Source organism: Choloepus didactylus, chromosome 6 (genome assembly GCF_015220235.1).
Source record: "Choloepus didactylus isolate mChoDid1 chromosome 6, mChoDid1.pri, whole genome shotgun sequence".
NCBI classification, from domain to species: Eukaryota; Metazoa; Chordata; class Mammalia; order Pilosa; family Megalonychidae; genus Choloepus; species Choloepus didactylus.
The window spans coordinates 119,145,000-119,169,951 of NC_051312.1; the positions used below are offsets into that span (position 1 = coordinate 119,145,000).

General features: G+C 35.5%; 1 protein-coding gene across 1 annotated transcript in view; it reads left to right on the forward strand.

Annotated features, from left to right (window-relative positions):
• The window catches only part of DYNC2H1 (dynein cytoplasmic 2 heavy chain 1), a 419,160-nt gene that overhangs the window by 178,886 nt on the left and 215,322 nt on the right, over positions 1-24,952 (forward strand). Inside the window, exons 64-66 of the mRNA XM_037841237.1 lie at positions 742-840; positions 2,518-2,641; positions 11,443-11,606. Of these exons, the coding sequence (XP_037697165.1) occupies positions 742-840; positions 2,518-2,641; positions 11,443-11,606 (387 nt within the window). The remainder of the gene's footprint in view (positions 1-741; positions 841-2,517; positions 2,642-11,442; positions 11,607-24,952) is intronic.

Genomic DNA, 24,952 nt, shown 5'->3' on the forward strand with positions numbered 1-24,952 from the left:
CCAGACCTGCTTCATTCATATCACTAATTGAAGTCTGGGCTCTTTTTCAGCTTTTTTTTTTTTTTTTTTTTTTTTTAAACAGTGGCTGTATGCACTAATGCTGACATTCATATTTGCCAAGTTCTAGCTCTGAGTTTCAGGTGTCTCAGAGATACACATTGTTCCAGAGACCAGTCAGGTTATACACTAAGGGATCAGCATCTCAAAGTTTATGTAATTTTTTCCTTTTGGACAATCCTTCTGTAATATTGCATACATTTTTTTTTAGAAGAGTTAATCTGTCTTGAAATATAAACAACTGTATTGCTAATTTTTTCAGCATTATATTTTATGATTAGCTCATACTTCTCCTGTAAGCTACCTAGGGTTTATTCAACCAAAAAATATATAAAGTTAGGGAATACCTTTATTGTAAAAGTCAAAAAAAGAGACTCAAATGGCATCAACATAGGGCCAGAGTTCTTTCTTGGTATATTGCTAATATAAATTTCTGTGTCATTTTGTAGTATATCAGGACTATACTCACTTTAATGTTGAATTTAATAACCTATTATTAATTCCTGATCACTGTAAAATTTATTAATTTATTTCCTCTTTATGTTTGAATATTTGCTGTCTTCAAAGCCTGGGAGAAAAATTCATTTAGTAATTGAGTCACAGTTTTTAGGAAATTATTTTTATTTTAATGGAGGCTTAAAATATTTTAAAAAGCATCACTTTCCTGTTTTTGTTTTCACCCAGAGTCGAGTATGTCCGTTTCTTATAGACCCTTCTTCTCAAGCTACAGAATGGTTAAAGACGCATTTGAAAGACTCACGCTTGGAAGTTATTAACCAGCAGGTATGTACTACTTATAATTTAGATACCAATTAGGAATGGCATCTTATATTGAAAAGAACTCTGGGTGTGTAATCAGAAAACAGATTCAAGATTGAGCTTTATAACTGACATGGTATGGGACCTGGAGAAAGAAATGTTAACTCTTAGGTTCAGTTTTTTAATTTGTTGAAAAGGATTAAGAATATTTATTTGGTTTCTTTTATGTGCTAGGTATTGATCTAAGCATTGGGAATTTAATAGTGATAGAAACACTTCCTGCCCTCATGGAGATGATAGTTTAATAGGTTAGAGAGACAATTAAATAAGCACTTACACAAAGCTGAGATTAATGACTCAAGTATAGGATGTTGTAGAAGTAAGTTAGGTTTACTAACTTAGCTTGAAGAATCAGGAAATATTCCTGGTCTTTTAGCGTACTTTTAGTTTCTCTCAGTGCCTCTTCTAATTCTTATTCCTATAACTAACAGTAAGCATCTTTGATGTGTTCCAAGAATTGATATGTTTGGGCAGTGTTTGTAGCCATAAGGTTTTTATTTTGTTGAGGAAATTAGTTTTGGTTAGGGTTTTTTGCGGTACGTGTGATTAATTTTCATAGATACTCTTCAGGAGATTAAATAATTACCTCTTTAAAACTTTTAAAACTCTTCTCACTTGTAAAATGAGGGTTTTGTTATCTGTCTCATTTGTGGGAAGAATCATTGCAAATTAGATAAAATACTTTAATATCATGTATGTCTTGCAGTAGGAATTCTTAGTAATTATTATTCCAAATATTACTTGGTTTTTTACCCCTATTTAATTCCTGAGGAGATATTTTTGTTTGTTTATTTGTTTTCCAATTTTTTACTGTGAAGAAAAATTAAATACATGAGAAAGTTTAAACACTAATTCAATGAATACCCATACTCCCATTACCTAGATATAAGAGTTTTAACATACTGTCAGAGCCATATTTGCTTTTTTTTTTCTGAGCCTTTTCAAAATAATTTGCAATGTCATAGCATTTTATGCCTAAATATACTAATAGGTATCTCTGGAAATAATGGATAGTCTCTTATGTAACCACAATATCATCACACCTAAGAAAATTAATAGTTTCCTAATATCACCTAATACCTGGTCTATACTCACATTTTCTGGGGAGATGTTTAAAACTACTTTCCCCCTAGTTAGAAAATCTCATAATTCTCTCATGGTTATAGATTGCATCTAAATGTTCTTTTCACAATGATTGGACCTATCACACCTGGAAAAGTTTACTATACTTCATGTTGCCTTTTTCCCCATTAAATATTTGATTTTTTAGTATAACCAAAGTAATTCTTGGTGAGTGGCTTACTGCATATAGAATTTGAAATTTTATCTATGCATTAATTTGAAATTATACTGTAAGATTGAAAAAACCTTTTTGTATTTTTAACATAAAAATCCTTATTTTTCTTTTGCCTGTTTATGAAGGTTTTTTTTTTTGATAATTTATTTAACTAAATTATTCAATCAAATAATTCATTCCCAAGTACATATAACTAGAAAATCAGTCATGAATAATTTAATTAACAAGAACCTTAAAATTCTAAATATTCATATTATGCATGTTAATATCTTTATTCCTTATATGTAAAGACTTTTTTAAATATTGAGATAATAAAGGAATTAATATGTGTTCTGTTCTCTTAGGATAATAACTTTATCATGGCTCTTGAGTTGGCAGTACGTTTTGGGAAAACCCTTGTTATACAAGAAATGGATGGTGTAGAACCTGTTCTTTATCCATTATTGAGAAGAGATCTGGTTGCTCAAGGTATGTATCTGATGGTTTCCAAAGAGTAACTGTTTAAAAAATTTTCAAAGTAATTAACTTCATTATCAACTTTGACTTATTTTTGTCTGGTCATTGAATCTAAAGCAATAGAAACTTTTTTAAGGATGTGATGATACTATCATGAGAGTCTAATAGTAGTAGACTCTCTATAGAGTCTCTAATAGTAATAGATAGTAAACCGTCACTTATAAAGTGCTTTCATAGAAGAGATACTGTCTTGGGGGTCCCCAAGACCAACCCCAGGATTGATGTTTCACCAGCAGGACTCACAGGACTCAGCTTATAGTCATAACCCTATCTAAGATCTATTGTAGCAAAAGAATACAAAGAAAAATCAGCCAAAGGAAAGGTGCGTAGGTTAAAACAAAGCAGAAACTAGGTACAAGCTTCGAAGAGTCCTTTCCCAGTGGAGTAACATAGGAGGTGATTAATTCCGTCTCCAATGTGTTGTGACAACACGTATGAAATGTTGTTTACCAGCAAAACTCTTTAAATGAAACCCAGTGCCCAGGACTTTTGCCAGGAGATAGCTATGTTGGCACTCTCTGCCTAACAGTTACCAAAATTCTAGACTCCTAGGAGGAAAGCAGGTGTTCAGCATAAACAAGATTGTACAAACAGTTTAGTCATAGTGAGTCACTCTTAACAGTTCTAGGAATTGTGGCAATCCTCCCCAAATCCAAGTTCCCAGATTCCAGCCAAAGTACAACCTTGCAGGTAGGCCTTTCCAAGGATAGCAGTCTCAGGCCTGCTGTGCTAATTCTTTTCTATGCAGGCATCTAACCCAGACTTTGAAGATTAGGAAGGGATGCCCAGAAAATTTAAGAGAGTGCCATGGAAAGTGTATACACATACATACACATATACCCGTATATATACATATTGCATATCATACTTATACCACACACATCTCCAGCACTACAAAGTTTAAATAGGAAATTAGGATCATTGGGGCACATCAGAGAAATAGCAAAGTATGCACTGTTCCCTGGTCTCCTATTATCCCACAAACAGTTATGCTTGGCCTGGCAGTGATGGATATATTGTGAAAACAACTCTAGTAGGAGGAGCTTTGCTTTTGAAGCCTTATACATATTTATGGGGATCAAGGGCAGGGAATACTTAGGCTCCTATGCCACAACAGAATCTTTCTAATAAAAAAAAGTGACTTTGGTACAGAGAGGTTGCCTTCTGGAGCTCAGTCTCTGGTCTCAGATGATTCTGTTGGAGCTTAATCAGATCTTCCCTTGCTAGCTTCTTGCTATGCTATTGGAAAGAGGGAAGAAATGAACCTTCACAGCCATCTGGATTTGACTATCCTCAGTCTGTATTTTGGCTCTTAGAGGCTCTTTAAATATAAATCTCCATGAACCTTTGATTGGTGTCAGGTTTTAGCATTACCTGTTGTGTTGTCTGAGAATGGAATGTTGACAACTTTCCCTGAAGTTCATCTGGTAGAATGGTAATATTCTACATCATGGTGAGTTAGTTGGCATTATGGACCACAGTTTCAGGTGGTTGTGCAAGGCTTTTGGGTCAATTTGTTCATTTCAAAATTAGGAAAAGAGAGTTAATCACTGCCCCACTTTACTTTCCCCATCTTCTTCCCAGGGTTGGATGTGTTCATGGCACGATGATTGAAATCTGTTATTCCCTGTGAATATACTCCATTTTCCTATTTCTGGAACAATGGATTCCTCATGAATTGCCTTTTGTCATTATATGTCCTCTGGGAGGAGGCAAGTTCCAGGACCACATAAAACAAAGTCTTTGTCCTAGTTCATTTATATCTCAGTGTCCTCAAGGTTCACAATATGAACTGTCTTTATATTTACTGAGGTCAATACAGACACAAGTAATACTTTTGCTCCTCAAAGTTATGCTATTCAAAAAATCTCAAATGTGTGTTGATTAAAAAAGAAGAGCAAGGAACAGTTCCTCCTTAAATTCTCATTGTTTTTTTTTTCACCCTGATTCCTGTATGCCTAGGGGCTCAACCAAGGCAGAAGGTAGGCATGGCAGTGGCAGATGGTAAATAGTTGAAGACAGCTGTACCAGCCAGCCATGTAGAAACGGTAGAGGGAGAGGCTGATGTAGTTTGCAGATAGTTGAAATTTTGCTAACAATATTTGTAAAAAGAATGTCACATTAATCATTCTAGTCCTTTATAGTTATTTAATTTCTGTGTTGGTTTGAGTATGGGTCTAGGGGTTATGGTAGAGATGTGTGATGGCTGAACATTCTAGTTGAGATGCTTCCTTTTAGGCTTGGTTGCTTCATATGGCATGTATATGTTTGTAACATAAAGATTTAGTTTGTTATTAATTGTTGTATCTCCAGAGGATGGTTCTCTTTATGGGTGTGTCTTTGGTAGCCCAGTTGTGTCTAGGTGGCCCAATGGCCGGAACACACATGTAGACAAGTGGTTCTCAACTGCAATAATTTTGTCCCCCAGGGTACATTTGGCAATGTATGGAAACATTTTTGGTTGTCACAACTGGGAGTAGGGGTAGTATGCCAGTTACATACTCAAATGGACAGGAGAATAATTTTCTAGCCTAAATTGTCAATAGTGCCAAGATTGAGAAACCTTGAGCTGGACCACTAGTTCTGGCCCATGAGTCTCTGTACAGGTATATCTCATTTAATCTCAGGATAGCATGCTTTATAGTTAAGTGCACTGCTTGAAGTAAGCCTGTTGTGCAGAATATTCAGAGCCATAGACTGTCAGAAATTCTACCTGTGTAGATTGTATGATTGTAGCATTGAACTGGATTTGCTTATCTGAGAGATTATTTGTAGACATTCTGTGCTTTGGGGATATAAGGACCCAAAGGCTTGAATTACAGCTGCTTGGATTGCTTCTAAAACTGGTTCTTGCAGGATCTGGTATTAGAATCTAGACCCGGCATTGTGGTTGGAGAACATCTTCTTGACCAAAAGGGGAATGTGAAAGGAAATGAAATAAGCTTCAGTAGCAGAGATATTCCATAAGGAGCTGAGAGGTCATTCTGGTGGACGCTCTTACGTGCAATGTAGACAACCCTTTTTAGGTTCTAATGAATTGGAATAGCTAGCAGTAAATACCTGAAACTATCAAACTACAACCCAGAACCCTTAAATCTTGAAGACAGTTGTATAAAAATGTAGCTTATGAGGAGTGACAATGTGATTGGGAAAGCCATATGGACCACACTCCCCTTTGTCCAGTGTATGGATAGATGAGTAGAAAAATGGGGGCAAAAAAAAAGAAAAAAAACTAGTTACATACTTCACTGACCTGATAAGGAAGCCTTATTTTCTGCTTTTCTGTAAATATTTTAAACTCTCCCTCATTTTTGAAGGACAGTTTTGCTGGATAAAGAATTCTTAACTAGCAGTTTTTCTCTTTCAGTACCGTAAGTATATCATACCATTGCCTTCTCATCTCCATGGTTACTGAAGTGAAATCAGAAACAATCTTATTGAGTATCCCTTAAATGTGATGAATTGCTTTTCTCTTGCTGCTTTCAGGATTCTTTCTTTTTCTTTGGCATTTTACATTCAGATTCATATGTGTCTTGGAATGGATCTATTAGGATTTAGCCTTTTTGAGTATTTTTTGCTTCTTGTACATGTATATTTAAGTCCTTCCTAAGAGTTGGGACCATTATTTCCTCAAATATTCTTTCTGCCCCTTTTCCTTTTTCTTCTCCTTCTGGGTCTACCATGATGCATATGTTTCTGCACTTCATGCTGCATTGTTCAAATCCCTGAGACTTTGCCTAATATTTTCTACTCTTTTCTCTATCTGTTCTTCTTCTTGTAAGATTTTTATTGTCCTATCTTCTAATTTGCTGATTCTTTCTTCTGCCTGTTCAAATATGCTGTTGTGTGCCTTCAGTGTATTTTTAATCTCTTCTATTGTGCCTTTGATTCCCGTAAGTTCTGTTACGTTTCTTTTCATGCTTTCAAATTCTTCTTTATGCTCACTCAGTGTCTCCATAATATCTTTTATCTCTTTATGCATATTTTTCTTCATGTACTTGAATTCATTTAGGGGATTTGTTTGACCATCTTTGGTGGAGAGAGTGTCAGGAAAGACACCAAAAGCCTTTTTGACCTCTCCCCGAAGCTGCGCTTTCCTGGCCTGCCCAGCAGATTGAGCTCTTCAGCAACTTTTACTCCCAGCCCGAAGGTGGCCCTGTGCCTTTGAAGTTTCTCAGCTGTTGCCTCTGTCGGCAGGGTTCAAAACAGTGGCCAGGTGGCCCCTGTCTGGGTCAGGCTAAAAACAGTGGCTAAAAGCTGAGAACTTAAGGATCACCATTTTCTTATCAAAAGCCATGATAAATAATACTTAGTAGTGACCTTATCACAACCCATCCCACCCCCATTGTCGGGGAACAGGGCTTCCTCATGTCTCTCCATGTGCGGCAGCCAGCCAGGAACTAGACCTGAGTCAGCTAGCCTCAAGAGTGGAGGTTGGGTGCTGGCAGTTGCTGTTGAGTGCTTTGCTCACAGTTCTTTACTGCAATGTCTCAACCTCTTTGTCCCACTCTTCCCTGGATGCTGTACAATGCTCCTCTTGCCTCTGGAACATGAGGACAGTTGTTTCAGGTGGTTTCTGCCTGCCCACTGTCTGTTTTTTGGAGGAGGATTGCATACTGCAGATCCCTAATGCTCCATCTACCCTGAAAATCCTCCTCTAATGTTTATTTAATTTCTACTATTGTGCCTTTCATCCCCATAATTTCTGTTACATTTCTTTTTAAACTTTCAAAGTCTTCTTTATGCTCACACATTGTCATCTTAATATCCTTTATCTCTTTCTGTGTATTTTCCTTCATCTCCTTATATTGATATAGGAGATTTGTTTGAACATCTTTGGTTAGTTGCTCCAACTCATGAGTCTCCTCTGAAGTTTTAATTCATTCCTTTGACTGAGACATAGCTTCCTGTTTGTTAGTATAGCTTTTAGTTTTTTGCTGATGTCTAGGCATCTGATTTTCTTGATAAATTAACTCTGAATTTGTTTCTCCCTCTTGTCTGGGGCTTTATTGTTGATTGGCTTTGTGTTAAAGTTCTTCTTTCATAGCTTGTGTAACTTATTCTACACCTTTAGAATAGCCTGTGTTTAACTGTTCAGGTTTTCTTAATGTTCTTTATGTTATTCTTTCCCTGAATATGTGGTACAGTTTTTAAGATTGCACATTTTGTGCAATGTTTCACCTCCAGGAGAGAGCTTCCTTTCCTCTGTTTCTTCTCTGGGAATCTTGATATGTTCTGTTTGTTTTTGTGCACTTTTCTCCCCAGTTCCTATGGTTTGTTTAAATTCTCTCCCTCACTCATTGCCCCCTTTTCCTTGCATTTTCCAGATCTGGGACCCATCCTATATTACAGAAGTTTAGTTTAACTAGTTTAACTCCTCCCCTCTTGCTTTTTTTTTTTTTTTTTTTTCCTGTGAGGCTTTACTTACTCTGGTTTCTTCCCTATTAGGGTAACCCACCCTGGGGAGCCAGATGGGGAATCACCTTAGAAAATCCAGTTTGCCTTTAGGTGTCCAGCTGACTAAAACTAGATTTCGTGAAGGACAGTAGTTCTTTCCAGCCTTTCTATGGCAATCTGTCTCCCCCTCTTTTTCTTTTTCTTTTTTCTTTCTTTGCCCATGGGTGACCTTTGTATGCAGCACTCTTCAGTGGCTTGTGTTCTACCCTCAGTCTCTGTGGACTTAGGTCCCCTTCCCTTTATATGTGTGTAGTTCTAACTCCCTGCTGTGAGTCACTCTACAGTCTCAGTCCATGGCTGGATGGAGTTAAGTCATGCTGCCTCTTTGTGACTCCCAAGCTATGAGGAGCCTAGTAAGGAAGAGGGGAATGGAAACCAACAGGCATTTGGGATGGAAGTCTTCCTGAGATTTTTTTTCTTTGATTTAGCATTTGTGGGGTCCTTCTCCTGTCTTTACCATCCTCCCGAGTTCTAAGCAAGTGAGATTTGTTTTTTTATTCACTGAATCTCTGTGGAGGCTTTTTCAGGGGATGTCTTACATTGCCATGTTGATGATGTCACCCTATCAAATGTGTATTTTGAATTATATTCTATTTTTTTTCATGTACTTTGGTTTTGTAAAGATATTCCCTTTTTCCTGATACTGAATTTTTTTCTCTCGTTCCTTCACCAATCCTGCTAAATGTTTATCAGTTTTACTTATCTTTAAAACACCAACTGTTACCTTTGTTGACTTTCTTTACTGTATTTTTAATTGGTTTTTGCTCTTTATTATTTTATTGTTATTATTTTCATTAGATTTGATTTGGTCTTATTTTCTAGATTCTTAAGGTAAAAATTTAAAACGTCGATATTCATCCTTTACTTTTTCCTAATACACATCCATAAATTTCCCTCTATGCCCTTCTTCAGGTTCATATTATGAATTTTGATTTCTTCTTTGACTTGTGAACTCCTTAGCCTTGTATTGTTTAATTTTAAGCAGTTGGAGATTTTCTCGTTGTTTTATTACTGATATCTAGCCTACCTCAATTATTGGCAGGGAACTTATTCTGAATCATTTTAATTTTTAAAATTCTGTTGATGCTTTCTTTATGATCTAATATTTGGTTAATTTTCACAAATGATCCATGTACATTTGAAAATTGTATCAATTTTGCTGTTGTCTGGTTCAATTTTCTCTATAGGTCAATTAAGTCAGTTTTGTTAATTGTGATGTTCAGATCTTCTATATCATTTTTTCCCCTTCTGTTTGTTCTGCTATGTACTGAAAGAAATATCTTGAAGTCTTTCATTATGATTTTCAATTTGTCTGTTTTTCCTTTTAGTTCTGACAGTTTTCACTTTATATATTTTGAAATTATTTATTGGATACGTAAACATATTTGAAACAGTGATGTGTTCCTGCTGGCTTATTCTTTTTATCATTACAAAATACCCTTCTTTATCAATAGCAATGCTTTAAGTTTAGGGTCTGATGGTAAAATAGTTACACTAACTTTTTTGAGTTAGTCTTTTCATGATGTTTTCCATCCTTTTACTTTGAACCTTTCTGTTGGTCTCATTTTTAAAGTGTGTCTGTCATAAGCAGTGTGTAGTTTCTTTTTTCGTTTATATTTTCTTTGGCAATTTTTATATTTTAATGCAATTTAATACAATTAACCTTATACAGTAATGATACAGTTTACTAACTGACCTTCTTGTATTTTGTCTCTTTTGGATCAATTTTTTTTTTATTATTCTTTTAATGGTTCCTTTAGAGAAAACAGCCTGCATCATTGACTTACTAATCTTAATACAAATAAATACTTTGCTACTTCCCCAATACTGCACTTTAACTTCATCTACCCTCCTCCTGCCTTTGCATTATTGTTGTAATATATTGTCATACTTATATGTTGTTATAATTATTGTTTTCAAATTCAAATTTGTATACATTTCCCCTTTCTAGTGTTATTAAATTTTCTCAGCATTTCCATTATCTTCTCATTTCATCTGGATTATTTTTGTTCGGCTTGCAGGATTTATTTTAGTATTGATTTATTGAGATCTCTCTGGAAAAAAAATCAGTTTTTGTCTGAAAACATCTTTTTCTCTTTTATATTTAAAGGATTTTTGGGGGGCTTAGTTTATAACTCTGGGTTGGCAGTTTTGCTCCATTGTCTTATGGCTTACAGAATTCCTGCTGAGAAATCATCTGTTAGTCTTATTGTTGCTCCTTTGTAAGTGAAGTATCATTTTTTTCTGTATGTTTTAAAAATTTTCCCTTATCATTGGTTTTCAGCTGTTTAACCGTGATGTCTTTAGGATTGGTTTTCTTTGCATATATCCTGCTTAGGGTTTGTTGAGTCATTTTTCTTAGTGTAGAGTATTACACTGTGATTTTAAATTTGTATTTTCTTGATAATGAATGAAGTTCAGCCATATTTTGATACTGTTTTTTGGCTATTTGTGTATCTTCTATCATAGAGTGCTTATTTAATTCTTTTTACATGAACTTATTATTTTTTTTAAGTTAAAAATATTAAAATTATGCTGGGGTTCTCAAAAATCCCTACAATGTTTTTGTCAACTTTTGAAAACTATCCTTCGATAATGTCTATTTTTTACCCAAAAAATTCAATCTTATTTTTTTTATCAGTTTAAAATCTTGTTATGAATATAGTTGCTGATACATTTCTCTGTATTCATATATATTTTTTCTTATTAATATCACCTTTAGAAAATTTAGAATATATTCCTTAATAGGTCAGAACTTTGTTTTTTCTTTGTTTAATTTCTTTTCATGAATCACCCTAGTGTGGCAGTCCCAGTAACTCCTTTTTTGATGTTAATATGTTTGTAATTATTCATATGTTGTTAATCCTAGGTTTAGACGATTTATTTTGTCCTCAGTATTACTTCTTAAATAATAGTGCAATAATAAACTTTTTTTACCTATGTTTTGGGAGCAATATGTATTTGAGAGTTTCTATTTTGGTTTGTTATCCAAATTCAGAAGGATCTGGAATATGAAACATTAACCAAACTGAATATAATCATATGCCTTTGATGATTCAGTACCCCAGGGTCATCTTAATGAATATTACTTTTCCTTGCTTGCATAAATGCTGATAAATTGAGCATTCTGATTATTAGCATATAAGTTAGTCTAGCTTTTGCTGTCCTTTGTACTTTATTGGAAAGTCTATAATAGAGACTATTTAGGAGTACTCAAAAATGATAATTTTTAATGTCATGTAGCAAAATTGAATATAGTCTTGGTAGCTAATTGTGTCTTTTTTTTTTTAAATTAGGACCACGTTACATAGTACAAATAGGTGATAAAATTATTGACTACAATGAAGAATTTCGCCTTTTTCTGTCAACAAGAAACCCAAATCCTTTTATTCCACCGGATGCAGCTTCTATTGTTACTGAGGTTAACTTTACTACAACAAGAAGTGGATTACGAGGACAGGTATAAATAGACATTTCTAATTTACCTTAGAAATCTTTTGTAACTTTGGATACTTACTAGATATTTGATTAGGAAGCAATTTTGTCAAGCTGATTAATATTCGGAATGATGATTTTTGAAAAGATTCTTGCAAATTAGAGTGAAGCATTTAGTCTTCATTTATTATTAGACTTGTACATTTTTGCTTAATTTGTCAAATTGCTGCTGCTTTTCATATAACTAGAATTTTACAGCTAACTAATTTCTATCATTTGTAGTAGCATTTGAGAAATGGCAGGATCATAGAGGTTAAGATCAGCTGCATTATTTTTTAACTGTGAAAAATTGAAGTTTGTGAAAATTGCATTATTTGACCTATTCAGCTACTTGAGGGTCTCTGACTCTCAATCCAAATTTTTTCCCACTATAACATATGCATCTTAGCATTCAATTTATCTGTTTATAGCTCCTTACCATTAATAATTATTGCATGTATTTCAAAATTATTTTTCATATGTAGAATTTTTACTTTTATACTTCCCCACTCATTATTTTTCTTCTTTAAAGATATAATACCTGTTAGTTTTTTGAATATCATTCTGGTTTTTTTTACCCATCTAGCAATATTCCTCTTTTGATCCCATATGATTGAAAGTTTGTTATAATTTTTATTTTATTGCAATTTTTAAAACTTTTTTTATTAACTATTTTTCTCCTATCCTACTCTATGACTCAGAGAATATGGATTTTTATAAACAATGTTGTTTGATTAAATTGATACTTCCTATAATTAAAACAATGTAACAATTACTTAAAATTTAGCAGAATTAATTCACAGTATTGCTCTTACTATCTAAAAGATCTCCATAGTAATTACTAAAATGGGCTATTTTTGGTCTTACTTCAGCAAGAACTAAGTGAAGATGCTTGAACAGCAGAGTTTTGAATTATATTTTTTACATTTTATGCCAATGTCATTCTCTTTTTTAAAGTACACATTTAAGAATATGATGTAGTATTTGTTTAACAACTTTATAATTCATATACATATAATTCACCCACTTAAATTGTACAATACAGTGGGTTTTTAGTGGGTTTTTTGGGTCATATGGTAACTCTATGTTTAAAATTTTGAAGGAACTGAAAAACTGTTTTCCAAAAAAGTTGCACTATTTTTTTTGCAGATTTTATTGAGATATACTCATTTATCAAATATTCCATCCAAATTATACAATCAATATCTCATAGTATCATCACTTAGTTGTGCAATCATCATCACACTCACTTTTAGACCATTATCATTACTCCAAAATGAAAATGATCTGATATACATAAGAAAAGAAAACCCCCAACACCCCATTTCCCTTATCTCCCCCATTATTGGCCCCTAGTATTGGTGTGGTCCACCAGTAACTGTTGATGAAAGAATTTTAAGGTATTACTGTTAACTATAGTCTGTAGCTTGCAATAGGTATTTCCCCCTATATCCCACTCTATTATTAGCTCTTTGTACCAGTGTTGTATATTTGTACCAGTTCATGGAAGTATTTATTTAAATTTGTAGTGCTAATCAGTAACATACATGACTCTAAACAACCCCTTTCAACCAAAATCAACCACAATACAGCACTATTCCTTATATTCCCACTCACCTTATATCTATTTCCAAACATTGTAAGTTCAACCTCGTTATACATTCTGAACATATTAGTTACCACTTTCCCATCTCTAACTTCTGTCTATCTCTAGGTATCCTATACTCTACATTTTAAGACTTTCAGTCTACATATTCTAATTAGTTCATATTAGTGAAATCATATAATATCTGTCCTTTTATGTCTGTCTTACTTCACTCAGCATTATGTCCTAAAGATTCATCCATGTTGTCTCATGCTTCAGGACCTCATTTCTTCTTACTGCTGTATAATATTCCGTCATATGTGCATACTACATTTTGTTTATCCATTCATCTGTTGACAGACACTTGGATTATTTCCATGTTTTGGCAATTGTGAATAATGCCACTATCAACATTGGTGTGCAAACGTCTGTTCATGTCCCTGCTTTCACATCATCTGGGTGTATACTGAGTAGCGGAATTGCCAGTCATCTGGCAACTCAAATTTAGTTTTCTGAAAAACTGCCAAACTGTCTTCCAGAAGGAAGACACCAGCAGAATAAGTGTTTCTACTCCTCCATATCCTCTCCAACACTTCTAGTTTCCTGTTTGTTTAATAGTGTAGTTTCCTGTTTGTTTAATAGTGACCATTCTTATAGGTGTGAGATGATATCTCATTGTGGTTTTGATTTGCATTTCCCTATCAGCTAATGAAGATGAATGTCTTTTCATGTGCTTTATAGCCATTGTATTTCTTCTTTGGAGAAATTTCTATTTATGTCTTTTGCCCATTTTATAATTGGGTTGTTTGTCCTTTGATTGTTGAGTTGTAGGATTTCTTTATACATACTGGATATCAAATCCTTATCAGATATATGATTACCAAATATTCTCTTCATTGAGTTGACTGCCTTTTAACCCTTTTGACAAAATCCTTTGAAGCACAGCAGTGTTCAGTCTTGAGGATTTCCCATTTATCTATTTTTTCTTTCACTGCTTTGTGCTTTGGGTGTAAAGTCTAAGAAGCTATCTCCTATCACTAAGTATTGAAGATGTTTCCCTATTTTTTCTCATAGGAGTTTTATGGTACTGGTTCGTGTATTTACGTTTTTGATCCACTTTGAGTTAATTTTTGTATAGAGTGTGGGGTAGGGGTCCTCTTTCATTCCTTTGGATTGGAATATCCAGTTTTCCCAGCACCGTTTATTGATGAGACTGTTCTGTTCCAGTTCGGTGGATTTGGGTACCTTCTCAAAAATCAGATGACCATTGATTTGAGGATCTATTTCTGAATTCTCAATTTGATTCCATTGATCAGTATGTCTGTCTTTGTGCCAATACCATGTCATTTTGACCACTATGGCTTTATAATAAGTTTTGAAGTCAGGAAGTGTGAGACCTCCCACTTCATTTTTCTCTTTCAGGATTTTTTTGGCTATTTGAGACCGCTTTTCCTCCCTAATAATTTTGATAACTAACTTTTTCAATTCTGCAAAGTAGGTTGTGGGAATTTTGATTGGTATGCATTGAATCTGTAGATCAATTGGAGTAGAATTGACATCTTAATGACATTTAGCCTTCTGTCCATGAATAAAGAATGTCTTTCCACCTATTTATGTCTTCTTTGATTTCTTTAAGCAGTGTTTTGTAGTTTTCTGAGTACAAATCCTTTCCATCCTTTGTTAAGTTTATTCCTAGGTACTTGATTCTTTTAGTTGCTATTGTGAATGGAATTTTTTTCTTAATTGTCTCCTAGGTTAGCGCATTCCTAGTGTATAGAAACACTACTGATTTTTGCACATTGATCTTGTCTCCTGCCACTTTGCTGAATTTATTAGCTCTAGTAGCTTTGTTGTAGTTTTCTTGGGATTTTCCAAATATAGGATCATGTTATCTACAAATAATAAGAGTTTTTCTTCTTTCTTTCCAATTTGGATGCCTTTCATTTTTTTTTTTCCTTGCTTAATTGCTCTTGCTAGAACCTCAAGCACAAAGTGGTGACAGAGGTATCCTTGTCTCATTCCTGATCTCAGAGGGAAAGCTTTCAGTCTCTCCCCATTGAGTATGATGTTGGCTGTGAGTTTTTCATACTTGACCTTTATCATATTGAGGAAATTTCCTTTGATTCCTGCCTTTTAAAGTGTTTTTATCAAGAAAAGATGCCTTTTCAGCATCAGTTGAGATGATCATGTGATTTTTCCCTTTCGATTCTTAATGTGGTATATTACATTAATTGATTTTCTTGTGTTGAGCCACCCTTACATGCCTGGAATAAATCCCACTTGGTTGTGGTGTATAACTCTTTTGATGTGCCGTTGGATTTGATTTGCAAGTATTTTGTTGGGATTTTTTGTATCTATATTTATTAGGAAGATTGGCCTGTAGTTTTCCTTTCTAGTAGTATCTGTATTAGGATTTGGTATTAGAGTGATATTTGCTTCATAGAATGAATTAGGTAGTCTTCCCTTTTCTTCAATTTTTTAGAGGCATTTGAGTAGAAATGTTGTTAATTCTTCTTGGAATGTTTGAAAAAATTTCCCAGTGAAGCTATTGACTCTGGGCTTTTCTTTATAGGGAGGTTTTTGATGGCTGATTGAATCTCTTTACTTGTGACTGGTTTGTTGAGGTCTATTTCTTCTAGAGTCAGTGTCAGATGTTCATGTGTTTCTAAGAAATAGTCCATTTCATCTAAGTTGTCTAATTTGTTGGCATACAGTTGAATGTAGTATCCTCTTATGATCTTTTTTATTTCTTTGAGATCCTTGGTAGTAATCCCTCTCTCATTTCTGATTTTATTTATTTGCATCTTCTTTTCTTTTGACCTTGTCAGTCGAACTTAGGGTTTGTCAATCTTGTTGATCTTTTCAAAGAACCAATTTTTGGTTTTATTGATTCTTACTATTGATTTTTTTGTTTCCCAATTCATTTGTTTCTGTTTTATTCTTTTTATTTCTTTTCTTCTACTTGCTTTAGAGTTAGTTTGCTTCTCTTTCTCTAGTTTCTTCAGTTGGTCAGTTAGGTCTTTGGTTTTAGCTCTTTCTTCCTTTTTTTAATGAAGACATTCAGAGCTATCAATTTCCCTCTCTGCACCACCATCACTGCATCTCATAAATTTTGATGTGTTGTAGTCTCGTGTTTATTCATCTCCAGATACTTAATGATATCTCTTGCATTTTTTTCTTTTGCCCACTGATTGTTCAAGAGTGTGTTTTTTAACCTCCATATGTTTGTGAAAGTTCCAATTTTTCTGTGGTTATTGATTTCCAGCTTCATTCCACTGTGATCAGAGAGTATGCTTTGAATAATTTTAATCTTTTAAAAATTATTATTAAGACCTGTTGTTTGCCTCAACATATGATCTGTCCTCGAGAATGTTCCATAAGCAGTTGAGAAGAATGTATATCCTGCAGTTTGGGGATGCAATGATCTATATATATCTGTTAGGTCTAATTCATTTATCATATTATTTTGGTTTGCTATTTCCTTGGTGATCCTCTGTCTAGTTGTTCTACCTATTGAGAAGAGTGGTGTGTTGAAGTCTCCCACTATTAATATAGAAAAATCTATTGCTCCCTTCAGTTTTGCCAGTGTTTGCCACATACACTTGGAGCACCTTCAGTGGGTACATTAACATAAAAATATGATTGTTGTTTCTTGTTGGTGGGTTATCTCTTTTATTAATATTTAGTGTCCTTCCTTGTGTCTTATAACGTCTTAGTATTTTAAGTCTATTTTATCTGATATTAGTACAGTTATTCCTGCTTTTTTTTGGTTATTACGTTCATGGAATATCTTTTTCCATCCTTCCATTTTCAACCTATTTATATCTTTGGGTCTAAAGTGAGTCTCTTGTAAACAGTATATAGATGGATCACATTTTTTTAATCCATTCTGCCAATCTGTGTCTTTTATTAGGGAGTTTAATCCATTAACATGTAATATTTTTACTGTAAAAGCTGTCCTTACTTAATCCATTTAATCCCTTGGCTTTTATTTGTCCAATTTCTCTCTTTTTATCTTTTTAGCTACTCTCACCGATAGTCGTCATTCCTATACTCTCCTCCAAGTCTCTCTCTCCTGCCTTTTTTTTTGGACTACAGAACTCCCTTAATATTTCTTCCAGGGCAGGTCTCTTGTTAACAAATTCTCTCAGCATTTGTTTATCTGTGAACATTTTAGACTCTCCCTTACTTTTGAGGGATGGTTTTGCTGGATAAAGAATTCTTGGTTGGCAGTTTTTCTCATTCAGAATCTTTAATATATCATGCCACTGTGTTTTCTCCTCCATGGTGCTCATTGAGTTGTCATCACTTAGTCTTATGTGGCTTCTCTTGTATATTTCTATTGCTGCTCTCAGGGCTCTACTTCTCTTCAACATTTAGTAGTCTGATTTATTTGTGTCTTGGAGTGGGTCTGTTTGGATTTATTCTATTTGGAGTTTGTTGGTCTGTTTGATTTGCATATTTATGTCTTGAATAAGGGTTGAGAAGTTTTCTGCAATTATCTCCTCAAATAATCTTCCTAGCCCTTTACACTTCTCTTCTCCTCCTGGGGTACCAGTGACTCTTAATTTGTGCACTTCATGTTGTCTATCATTCCTTTGAGAGCCAATTCAAATTTTTCCATCTTTTTCACCATTTATTCTTTTGTGCATTCAAGTTCAGTTGCTCTATCCTGTAGTTCTCTTATTCTTTCTTCTGCCTCCTCAAATCTGTTGTCATGTGTTCTAGTGTATTTCTAATTTGATCTACATTATCTTTCGTTTTCATACAATCTGCTGTTTTTCTATTTATTCTTTCAAATTCTTCTTTATGCTCCTCTAATGTCTTCTTAATATCATTTCTCTCTTTAGCCAACTCATTGCAGTTATTTAGGAGATTTGTTTGAACATTTTTGATTAGTTGTTCCAAATTCTGTGTCTTCTCCAGCTTTTAGATGTGATGATTTGGCTTGGCCATGTCTTCTTTGTTCTTCATAGGGTTTGTGAATTTTTATTGGTTTCTTAGCATTTGTTTATCTTGACAAGGTTTTTTGAAACTTGGTTTCCCCTGCTCATATAATATTTTGTTTTTGCTTGGGTTTGCATTGAAGGTCTTCTTTGGCACTTGTTTTGTCAGTAATTCCCAGCAAAACTAAGTCCAGGGCCTAATTCAGGGAGAGAAGTCCTTTTCAGAAATCTGTTGGAGGCTTGCAAAGAAGCAACTTGCTAGTCTGCACTTTTCTCATCTTCCCAGCAAATGGCACTCTTGGGGCCCCCTCTTCCACACAACCACACCTCTCCCTGATGGCAGCAGCCCACTGGGCAGGATCTATACCAGATGAAAATCCAGTCCAGGCTGCAGGCCCCCAGGTGTGATGGAAGCCGCCAGCTCCGGGAGGTAGGAGATGGGCATGGCATACCATGGCAAAGACTCTGCTTGTTGATGCAATGGGTCTGATGATTCCCAGACTTCTTTATGGAATAACTCCAGGCTGTAGGACTGGGAGGTTTGACTTAACCAGCTATCAGCCAACACAGTAGTGCTCTGCTTTTGGTCAACCAGAAAGACCATCTCAGGGGTGGGGCATGGACCTGGCATTGCAGTGCAGCTGCCTGGCCCCTGCCTCTCTGCTCATGTAGGCAGGAGTGCCCTGAGCCCCTGTGTATAAAGGATTGAGGCAGCAGGACACAGAGTGTCTTTCTTGCCAGCCGATTGTCAGATCAGCTCTGCTCTGCATCCCCCTCTCCTCCCAAGGGGAGGGCTTCCCAGAGTCCCCCAAGTCTAGGCACCCATAGTGGTCTGCCTCAGGGATGGGGCATAGGCACTGGGCACCACAGCAGGGTCTCTGTGTATAACTAAAATGAGTCTACTGGCTCCCAGGTTCCCGCATGGGAATGCTAGGTTGTGGATCTGAGTGGCTTGCCTCCCCTATTTCTCTGAAGGAAGGGTGTGCCACTTTTCGGCTGCCCGATCTGGCCATTGCGTGGTGGTGGATCTTAGGGATGGTTGCGATTGAGAACACTCGCTCTTATTTCTCAGTCCTAGCTTCTCTACTTTTCCATCCTGGTCTTCCTTATATAATGCAGAGGTCCTTCTGGTCACCCAGCCTCTGGAACTGCTGCTTTGGACGTTTTCTTCCTGTTCTCTAGTTGTTTTATGGTGGAGGAGTGAGTTCTGAGGCTGCACTATTTTATATTCCCACCAACAATGTATGAAGGTTTCAGTTTCTCCATATCCTCACCGACACTTGTTATTTGCCCTTTTAATTTTAGCCATTCTAATGTGTGTGATGTGGAATTTTGTTGTCCTTTTGATGATATAGTACTTTAAGTGTGATATCTTTTTATTTCTTTTTTTTTTTTTTTTTTTTTTTTGATTTGTTAGATTTTAATTTTTTATTAAAAAGTTTGGACTTTTATCCCAATCTATAAGTACACTTTACTATAAGTATGGTAGTCCTTCAAGTATAATATTACTTCTGCTAAATAAATAGTAAGCTCATTTTTTTTTTTTTAATCATCATTTTATTGAGATATATTCACATACCACGCAGTCATACAAAACAAATTGTACTTTCGATTGTTTACAGTACCATTACATAGTTGTACATTCATCACCTAAATCAATCCCTGACACCTTCATTAGCACACACACAAAAATAACAAGAATAATAATTAGAGTGAAAAAGAGCAATTGAAGTAAAAAAGAACACTAGGTACCTTTGTCTGTTTGTTTGCTTCCCCAACTTTTCTACACATCGATCCATAAACTAGACAAAGTGGAGTTTGGTCCTTATGGCATTCCCAATCCCACTGTCACCCCTCATAAGCTACATTTTTATACAACTGTCTTCGAGATTCATGGGTTCTGGGTTGTAGTTTAATAGTTTCAGGTATCCACCACCAGCTACCCCAATTCTTTAGAACCTAAAAAAGGTTGTCTAAAGTGTGCGTAAGAGTGCCCACCAGAGTGATCTCTCGGCTCGTTTTGGAATCTCTCTGCCACTGAAGCTTATTTCATTTCCTTTCACATCCCCCTTTTGGTCAAGAAGATGTTCTCCATCCCACGATGCCGGGTCTACATTCCTCCCCGGGAGTCATATTCCACGTTGCCAGGGAGATTCACTTCCCTGGGTGTCTGATCCCACGTAGGGGGGAGGGCAGTGATTTCACCTTTCAAGTTGGCTTAGCTAGAGAGAGAGGGCCACATCTGAGCAACAAAGAGGCATTCAGGAGGAGACTCTTAGGCACAAATACAGGGAGGCCTAGCCTCTCCTTTGCAGCAACCGTCTTCCCAAGGGTAAAACTTATGGTAGAGGGCTCAACCCATCAAACCACCAGTCCCCTATGTCTGTGGTCATGTTAGCAACCATGGAGGTGGGGTAGGCGAATACCCCTGCATTCTCCACAGGCTCCTCAAGGGGGCACTACATCTTTTTTTTTTTTTTTCCTTGTTTGTCTTTTTTCTTTTTTTTTTTTTTTTTTTTTTTAACTTTCCCTTCTTTTTTCAAATCAACTGTATGAAAAAAAAAGTTAAAAAGAAAACAAACATACAATAAAAGAACATTTCAAAGAGACCATAGCAAGGGAGTAAGAAAAAGACAACTAACCTAAGATAACTGCTTAACTTCCAACATGTTCCTACTTTACCCCAAGAAAGTTACATACTATAGCAACATTTCAGTGAACTTGTTCCTACTACATCCATCAGAAATTAACAGACCATAGTCATTTCTGGGCATCCCCAGAACGTTAAATAGCTTATCTGTTCTTCTTGGATTATTGTTCCCCCTTCCTTAATTGCTCTCTACTGCTAGTTCCCCTACATTCTACATTATAAACCATTTGTTTTACATTTTTCAAAGTTCATATTAGTGGTAGCATATAATATTTCTCTTTTTGTGCCTGGCTTATTTCGCTCAGCATTATGTCTTCAAGGTTCATCCATGTTGTCATATGTTTCACGAGATCGTTCCTTCTTACTGCCGCGTAGTATTCCATCGTGTGTATATACCACATTTTATTTATCCACTCATCTGTTGAAGGACATTTGGGTTGTTTCCATCTCTTGGCAATTGTGAATAATGCTGCTATGAACATTGGCGTGCAGATATCTGTTCGTGTCACTGCTTTCCGATCTTCCGGGTATATCCCGAGAAGTGCAATCGCTGGATCGAATGGTAGCTCTATCTCTAGTTTTCTAAGGAACTGCCAGACTGACTTCCAGAGTGGCTGAACCATTATACAGTCCCACCAACAATGAATAAGAGTTCCAATTTCTCCACATCCCCTCCAGCATTTGTAGTTTCCTGTTTGTTTAATGGCAGCCATTCTAACCGGTGTTAGATGGTATCTCATTGTGGTCTTAATTTGCATCTCTCTAATAGCTAGTGAAGCTGAACATTTTTTCATGTGTTTCTTGGCCATTTGTATTTCCTCTTGAGAGAACTGTCTTTTCATATCTTTTGCCCATTTTATAATTGGGCTGTCTGTACTATTGTCATTGAGTTGTAGGATTTCTTTGTATATGCAAGATATCAGTCTTTTGTCAGATACATGGTTTCCAAAAATTTTTTCCCATTGAGTTGGCTGCCTCTTTACCTTTTTGAGAAATTCCTTTGAGGTGCAGAAACTTCTAAGCTTGAGGAGTTCCCATTTATCTATTTTCTCTTTTGTTGCTTGTGCTTTGGGTGTAAAGTCTAGGAAGTGGCCGCCTAATACAAGGTCTTGAAGATGTTTTCCTACATTATCTTCTAGGAGTTTTATGGTACTTTCTTTTATATTGAGATCTTTGGTCCATTTTGAGTTAATTTTTGTGTAGGGGGTGAGGTAGGGGTCCTCTTTGATTCTTTTGGATATGGATATCTAACTCTCCCAGCCCCATTTGTTGAAAAGACCATTATGGCTCAGTTCGGTGACTTTGGGGTCTTATCAAAGATCAGTCGGCCATAGATCTGAGGGTCTATCTCTGAATTCTCAATTCGATTCCATTGATCTATATGTCTATCTTTGTGCCAGTACCATGCTGTTTTGGCAACTGTGGCTTTATAATAGGCTTCAAAGTCAGGGAGTGTAAGTCCTCCCACTTCGTTTTTCTTTTTTAGAGTGTCTTTAGCAATTCGAGGCATCTTCCCTTTCCAAATAAATTTGATAACTAGCTTTTCCAAGTCTGCAAAGTAGGTTGTTGGAATTTTGATTGGGATTGCATTGAATCTGTAGATGAGTTTGGGTAGAATTGACATCTTAATGACATTTAGCCTTCCTATCCATGAACATGGAATATTTTTCCATCTTTTAAGGTCCCCTTCTATTTCTTTTAGTAGAGTTATGTAGTTTTCTTTGTATAGGTCTTTTACATCTTTGGTTAAGTTTATTCCTAGGTACTTGATTTTTTTAGTTGCTATTGAAAATGGTATCTTTTTCTTGAGTGTCTCTTCAGTTTGTTCATTTCTAGCATATAGAAACATTACTGACTTATGTGCATTAATCTTGTATCCCGCTACTTTGCTAAATTTGTTTATTAGCTCTAGTAGGTGTATCTTTGATTTCTCAGGGTTTTCTAGATATAAGATCATATCATCTGCAAACAATGACAGTTTTACTTCTTCTTTTCCAATTTGGATGCCTTTTATTTCTTTGTCTTGCCGGATTGCCCTGGCTAGCACTTCCAGCACAATGTTGAATAACAGTGGTGACAGCGGGCATCCTTGTCTTGTTCCTGATCTTAGAGGGAAGGCTTTCAGTCTCTCACCATTGAGTACTATGCTGGCTGTGGGTTTTTCATATATGCTCTTTATCATGTTGAGGAAGTTTCCTTCAATTCCTACCTTTTGAAGTGTTTTTATCAAAAAGGGATGTTGGATTTTGTCAAATGCTTTTTCAGCATCTATTGAGATGATCAATTGATTTTTCCCTTTCGAGTTTTTAATGTGTTGTAATACATTGATTGTTTTTCTTATGTTGAACCATCCTTGCATGCCTGGAATGAACCCCACTTGGTCATGGTGTATGATATTTTTAATGTGTCTTTGGATTCGATTTGCAAGTATTTTTTTGAGGATTTTTGCATCTATATTCATTAGGGAGATTGGCCGGTAGTTTTCCTTTTTTGTAGCATCTTTGCCTGGTTTTGGTATTAGATTGATGTTAGCTTCATAAAATGAGTTAGGTAGTGTTCCATTTTTTTCAATGTTTTGAAAGAGTTTGAGTAAGATTGGTGTCAGTTCTTTCTGGAAAGTTTGGTAGAATTCCCCTGTGAAGCCATCTGGCCCTGGGCATTTATTTGTGGGAAGATTTTTGATGACTGATTGGATCTCTTTGCTTGTGATGGGTTGCTTGAGGTCTTCTATTTCTTCTCTGGTCAGTCTAGGTTGTTCATATGTTTCCAGGAAATTGTCCATTTCTTCTACATTATCCAGTTTGTTGCCATACAGTTGTTCATAATATCCTCTTATAATTTTTTTAATTTCTTCAGGATCTGCAGTTATGTCACCTTTTTCATTCATTATTTTGTTTATATGGGTCTTCTCTCTTTTTGATTTTGTCAGTCTAGCTAGGGGCTTGTCAATCTTGTTGATCTTCTCAAAGAACCAACTTTTGGTGATATTTATCCTCTCTATTGTTTTTTTGTTCTCTATGTCATTTATTTCTGCTTTAATCCTTGTTATTTCTTTTCTTGTACTTGGTTTAGGATTGGTTTGCTGTTCATTTTCTAGCTTCTTCAGTTGATCCATTAGTTCTTTGATTTTGGCTCTTTCTTCCTTTTTAATATATGCGTTTAGTGCTATAAATTTCCCCCTTAGCACTGCTTTTGCTGCATCCCATAGGTTTTGGTATGTTGTGTTCTCATTTTCATTCGTCTCTATATATTTAGCAATTTCTCTTGCTATTTCTTCTTTAACCCACTGATTGTTTAGGAGTGTGTTGTTTAACCTCCAGGTATTTGTGAATTTTCTAAGTCTCTGATGGTTATTGACTTCTAATTGTATTCCATTGTGGTCAGAGAATGTGCTTTGAATAATTTCAATCTTTTTAAATTTATTGAGGCTTGTTTTATGTCCCAGCATATGATCTATTCTGGAGAAAGTTCCGTGAGCACTAGAAAAGTATGTGTATCCTGTTGATTTGGGATGTAATGTCCTGTAGATGTCTGTTAAATCTAATTCATTTATCAGATTGTTTAGGTTTTCAATTTCCTTATTGGTCTTCTGTCTGGTTGATCTATCTATAGGAGAGAGTGATGTGTTGAAGTCTCCCACAATTATTGTGGAAACATCAATTGCTTCCTTTAGTTTTGTCAATGTTTCTCTCATGTATTTTGTGGCACCTTGATTGGGTGCATAGACATTTACGATTGTTATTTCTTCTTGCTGAATTGCCCCTTTTATTAGTATGTAGTGGCCTTCTTTGTCTCTCAAAACATCCCTGCATTTGAAGTCTATTTTATCTGAGATTAATATTGCTAGACCTGCTTTCTTTTGGCTGTAGCTTGCATGAAATATTTTTTTCCATCCTTTCACTTTCAGTTTCTTTGTGTCCCTGTGTCTAAGATGAGTCTCTTGTATGCAACATATTGATGGTTCATTTTTTTTGATCCATTCTGCGAATCTATATCTTTTAATTGGGGAGTTTAATCCATTTACATTCAACGTTAAAACCGTGAAGGCATTTCTTGAATCGGCCATCTTATCCTTTGGATTATGTTTGCCATATTTTTCCCTCTCTCTATTAATATCCTTTATTGTACCCATACCGAATCTCTTTAGTACT